Source organism: Ovis canadensis, chromosome 1 (genome assembly GCF_042477335.2).
Source record: "Ovis canadensis isolate MfBH-ARS-UI-01 breed Bighorn chromosome 1, ARS-UI_OviCan_v2, whole genome shotgun sequence".
NCBI lineage: Eukaryota > Metazoa > Chordata > Mammalia > Artiodactyla > Bovidae > Ovis > Ovis canadensis.
This window is the reverse complement of record NC_091245.1, coordinates 196,586,783-196,592,131: the sequence shown is the minus strand read 5'-3', so window position 1 is coordinate 196,592,131 and position 5,349 is coordinate 196,586,783. Positions and strand designations below refer to the sequence as shown.

General features: G+C 51.3%; 1 protein-coding gene across 1 annotated transcript; it reads left to right on the top strand.

Moving 5' to 3' along the window:
• Positions 1 to 335: 335 nt before the first annotated feature.
• Positions 336 to 2,920, top strand: HES1 (hes family bHLH transcription factor 1). The gene is made up of 4 exons (XM_069579465.1): positions 336 to 772; positions 912 to 1,007; positions 1,237 to 1,324; positions 2,000 to 2,920. Exons 1-4 carry the CDS (start codon positions 665 to 667, stop codon positions 2,548 to 2,550), a joined length of 843 nt encoding a protein of 280 aa, XP_069435566.1. The 5' UTR covers positions 336 to 664; the 3' UTR covers positions 2,551 to 2,920.
• Positions 2,921 to 5,349: the final 2,429 nt, after the last annotated feature.

Sequence of the window (5,349 nt, the reverse complement as noted above, 5' to 3'; positions counted from 1 at the left end):
CCTTTAATCCCTGTCCTTCTAAACCTTTAAAAATATATATTTCAAATGAACTTATTACTGGCAAAGCAGCTCTATTACATATGAAAGGAAATAAAGAGCAAAGGCCGAAGCCCCAAGAGAAATAAACTAGAGCAAACCCAATGCGGAAAAATCCTTTCTAAAGCAAAGGCCAGCAGGGAGAGTAGCAAAGGGTTAAAATCCTTTTGATTGACGTTGTAGCCTCTGGTGCCCCGGGCTCAGGCGCGCGCCATTGGCCGCCAGGCCTTGTGCCTGGCGGCCAATGGGGGGGCGCGGTCCACGAGCGGTGCCGCGTGTCTCCTCCTCCCATTGGCTGAAAGTTACTGTGGGAAAGAAAGTTTGGGAAGTTTCACACGAGCCGTTCGCGTGCAGTCCCAGATATATATAGAGGCCGCCAGGGCCTGGGGATCACACAGGATCCGGAGCTGGTGCTGATAACAGCGGAATCCCCCGTCTACCTCTCTCCTTGGTCCTGGAATTGCGCTACCGATCACCAAGTAGCCATAAGATATTATAATAAACCCTCAGCACTTGCTCAGTAGTTTTGAGAAAGTATAAAGTAAAAGGGACATAAGCAAGACAATTTTTTTGTGTGTGAAGAACTCCAAAAATAAAATTCTCTAGGGATTAAAAAAAGAAAAAGAAAATGCCAGCTGATATAATGGAGAAAAACTCCTCGTCCCCGGTGGCTGCTACCCCAGCCAGTGTCAACACGACACCGGATAAACCAAAGACAGCATCTGAGCACAGAAAGGTAAGGGCAGTACCTGTATTTCCCTGCACCCCCAAGAAATTAAGTCGGGGTTGGGGCTCTTTTCTCCCTTAAAATCGCGGGGAGAAATGGCAGGTCCCATGGGAACTCAAGCGCTCTTTTTTAAAAATTTTCTTTACAGTCATCAAAGCCTATCATGGAGAAAAGACGAAGAGCAAGAATAAATGAAAGTCTGAGCCAGCTAAAAACACTGATTTTGGATGCTCTTAAAAAAGATGTAAGTGGGTAATTCTTTTTTTCTCTCTCTCCCAGGTATTAAGAATGAAATCCCCTTGCCTGCGGGGTCTTCCCTGCCTGCACTGCATTCTCAGAGGCGGGAGAGCTGGGCCCCTCTAGCCGAGGTCTAGGGCTGTCGCCGCCGTGGCCAGGGGGAGGGACGGACCCCCACCATTCCGAAACCTCTGGCGAGGCTCTCACTTTCCTCCTTTGCCTCCTCTTCTGTGCAGAGTTCGCGGCATTCCAAGCTGGAGAAGGCGGACATTCTGGAAATGACAGTGAAACACCTCCGGAACCTGCAGCGGGCACAGATGACGGGTGAGAGCGGCTCGCCGCGTCCCCCTCTGCCGGCGTCTCTCTCGCCCCGCGGTGATTTCTTCCAGACTTCCGCCCGTGGTTGTGAGAGGCATTCAGCTACATTTTACTGCCTTGGCTCACTCTTGCGTTCCCACGGTCTGGGGCTTATTTATAGCCACAACTCCAAGTTGTTACTGTTCCGGAAAGGGAGGGAGAGAGGTTGTAGTGGCGAGGGCGGCGGGCGGCGGGCGGCTTGGCAGTGGGGGAAGCGGATTGGGGGGGGGGGGGGTGAAAGGATTTAGAACCGTGGTGGTTTTTAAGCTGCGTGGAGCTTGGGGTCATCTAGTTTAGCACGCCCTCCTCGCCCGCTACATAAGGGGAAATAAGGCTCGGATGGTGCAGAAGAGGGGGAAGGGCACTATCCAAGGTCACATCGCGCGGGGGTGGGGAGGAGGCAAATTTGAGGCTTCAGATCGGGTTAAATGAAGCGACAGGGAATGGAGAGGGAGCGTCTCGGGGTCTGTCGCCAAGCTAGTGTGGCTAGGTGGAGGGTTTTTCTAAACCCAGCCGGCTACCCAGAGGCAGTTCCGCGGGCGGGTGGTCAGGGAGGCGCGCCGCGAGGACCTCCCAGGGCGGAGGCGATGGCTTCGGGGCCAGGGCCTTTCGGTGACCCATCCGTCTCCTTCTGGCCCGCAGCCGCGCTAAGCACAGACCCGAGCGTGCTGGGGAAGTACCGCGCCGGCTTCAGCGAGTGCATGAACGAGGTGACCCGCTTCCTGTCCACGTGTGAGGGCGTTAACACCGAGGTGCGCACCCGACTCCTCGGCCACCTGGCCAACTGCATGACCCAGATCAACGCCATGACCTACCCAGGGCAGCCGCACCCCGCCTTGCAGGCGCCGCCGCCGCCCCCGCCAGGACCTGGCGGCCCGCAGCACGCGCCGTTCGCGCCGCCGCCGCCGCTCGTGCCGATCCCCGGGGGTGCGGCGCCCCCTCCCGGCGGCGCGCCCTGCAAGCTGGGCAGCCCTGCTGGAGAGGCGGCTAAGGTGTTCGGCGGCTTCCAGGTGGTGCCGGCTCCAGACGGCCAGTTTGCGTTCCTCATCCCTAATGGGGCCTTCGCTCACAGCGGCCCAGTCATCCCAGTCTACACCAGCAACAGCGGGACCTCGGTGGGCCCCAACGCAGTGTCACCTTCCAGCGGCCCCTCTCTCACGGCAGACTCCATGTGGAGACCGTGGCGGAACTGAGGGGCTCAGGCCATCCCTCCCCCTAAATTCCCCAAACCATCTCTCTTCCCTCCGGACGATAAACAGGAACTTGGACCATGAGAGAGAAGGGAGGACTTTTGAGATTAAGTGGTTACTTTTTTTTTTTTAATTTCTAAAGTTACTTTTTTGTAGAGAGCTGTATTAAGTGACTGACCATGCACTATATTTGTATATATTTTATATGTTCATATTGGATTGCGCCTTTGTATGATAAAAGTTCAGATGACATTTCGTTTTTTACACGAGATTTCTTTTTTATGTGATGCCAAAGATGTTTGAAAATGCTCTTAAAATATCTTCCTTTTGGGAAGTTTATTTGAGAAAATATAATAAAAGTAAAAAGAGTGAAGGCTCTTATGACTTAGAATTATTTTTAGAATATGTAAAAATGAAGGTCTTGGCAGAATTTGAATTACACATAATCTGAGAATTCAGGAATTGGTTCCTTTTGTTATTAAAAGAACATTTTAAAAACCCATCAAGCCTTTTACCATGGCTCCTTGAGCTAAATTCCATTTAATTTGTGAGAACCCATCTGTTATGGCTTCCTTGATCAATTTGTGGTCAGTCTCTTAAAAGATTTCAAAACCCTTTTTACCCACCTGCAACTAAAGTCATTCAGTCCTGGTTCTCATACTGGCTCCTTCTGAGGAAGATGGAAGGGGGCTGAGTTCATGAAGTTAATCAATCCAGTACTTGGTGCCCGCCACACATTTAAGGGTGGCTCCTGCAGCACTAGTGCCCTAGGGCATCTCACCAGCATCCGAGTAAAAAGTCTTCATAGCTGCAGCTCCAGCCTTCAAGTGTTGGAGTCTTTCTCTAATTAAAGTCAATCCTTGCAGCTAGACATTTTCTGTAACAGCACCTAAAAGTTTGAAATGCCTCTCTGCACCCTCTTCAAGCAAGCTGAGAAGGTCAACAGATTCCTTCTGCCAAGGAACAGCTAGTTAGACTCCCAAGTGGAGCCCCAGTCCAGATGATTAACACCAGACATATGTTTTTGATAAGTTTCTGTGCTTGGCTCTAATAGAGAAAGCATGTGGAGGCCGTCCTGGCAAGCACACAGGCCATCTTCCCCTTTTAATACAAACAGCAAGCGACCCCTTTGCTTGGTCATGCCCCATTTCCAGGCAAGATGTGGGCTCCAGATAGAAGCAAAAGGGTTGTCTCGGGTTTCAGCTCACATAACCCTCCTTAACAAGTCCTAACTCAAAGCGGACAGCTTTAAACTATGCCAGGATCTGCAGGGAATTTCTTCCAAATCCCATCACAAAGGCTTGTCAGATTTTGTCAGATTTGGCCAGGTGTTTGACTGCATCCAGGTGTTGGGGAAATGAAAACCACGAGCCCTGCGAGACCAGACACATCAGCCGCGCTGTGGGTCTGGCGGGCGCGCCCTCCTCCCGCACCGCCGGCCAGTCGTCCTCCCGGCCCGGCCCCTCCCGCCAGCCTCCTCTTACCGCCCCCACCCCCACCCCTTCTCTTAGAAGGGCTTCTGGGAGGAGAAGGATGAGGCGGGAGAGATCAATCTTTGAAGCTTTCCTAACAAAGATAAAGCCAACGATTTTCTGTCTTATTTCAAAAGCTTCACCTCTCCCCTGCCTGGCTGGCCTTTCCCACAGGCCAGTGTGGAGAGCCGCTCTATCACTGGAATGATCTAGCAGACAGCAGTCAGTGTTCTACTCAAATACCTTCCATCCAGCTTCAGATCTAGAGCGAAAGGTTTAAAAAATGCTTTAAAATTTTTGGCTCCTACTTGCCTCATTTTGCCTCTGTGAAAGGTGCTCAACATACCTTCCCACCAAAGAAATAGTCATACACACACACTCTTCTTTATCATATCATATTCTGCCATTTCTCTCCTGTTTAAACACAGACATCATAACAATTGCTCTTTTATGACACAACCCAAGCTCAAATGCTTCACTTGGTAAATCTGTCCTCTGGCTCCACCGGAAGCGTCCTGGCAGAAATAAGGGAGACAACAGAATCTCATTTTTATAAAAACGCATTTATATTCTTAAAAATTGACACACACACACTGCAATCATTAAATCAACTCAAAACTCAATCTCTTCATCTTCCCTGTGCTGAAGGGGAACAACTGAAAAAAGAGGATTTTTATTAATATCAAAAGGACACAGATATTGAGGGGAGTGATGATGTTAGAAGACGTAAACATTTGTTCTTTTGAAAATAATTTGTAGTTTGAAAGTGGTCTTTTTTCCCTGAAATTTGGGTTTAAACTAGTAGATGAGGCATTTCCGTACAAAACGAAAAGAAAGGGGGTACCCTAGGCCCCAGTGGGGATTTTCAGGCTCTTATGCCGGTTCTGCCGTCGAGCTCACAGTATCTCTTTGGGTGAGTCATTTCCCTTCTCCGGGACATTTCCAAGTCCGTGAAAGGAGTGTGTTTATTTCTAAGGCCCTGTACTCCCCTGCACCCAGGCTCTTTCTGCAGTAATTAGCTGGGGGAGAGGAGAAGCTTCAGTCTAGCCCACATCAGGATCCTTCGGGCCAGAACTAACTACACAATCTTGAGTCGCACCCAGCAGCCCCTCTCCTCCGCCCCGGGGCGGTGCCGGTGGCTCCCGATAAGGCGCGGCTCCAATCTCCACGTCCGGATGCGGGCCGCCAGCCTTGCAGCCGCTTGCATTAGCCTCTGAATGGAGACCCTCCCGGGCTCGGGCCCCCCGCCGTGCCCGGCAGCATCCGGAGCTGGAAAGGCGCTGAACTGGAAGCGGGGCGGGGGGTGGAGCGGTCGCGGGGTGGAGGGGTG

Excerpts from the sequence above, each read along its gene's own strand:
- HES1 (XM_069579465.1), top strand. The coding sequence starts at position 665 with ATGCCAGCTGATATAATGGAGAAAAACTCCTCGTCCCCGGTGGCTGCT. Across the intron at positions 773-911 it reads CAGCATCTGAGCACAGAAAG|TCATCAAAGCCTATCATGGA; the intron begins GTAAGGGCAGTA and ends TTTTCTTTACAG. Across the intron at positions 1,325-1,999 it reads GCAGCGGGCACAGATGACGG|CCGCGCTAAGCACAGACCCG; the intron begins GTGAGAGCGGCT and ends TCTGGCCCGCAG.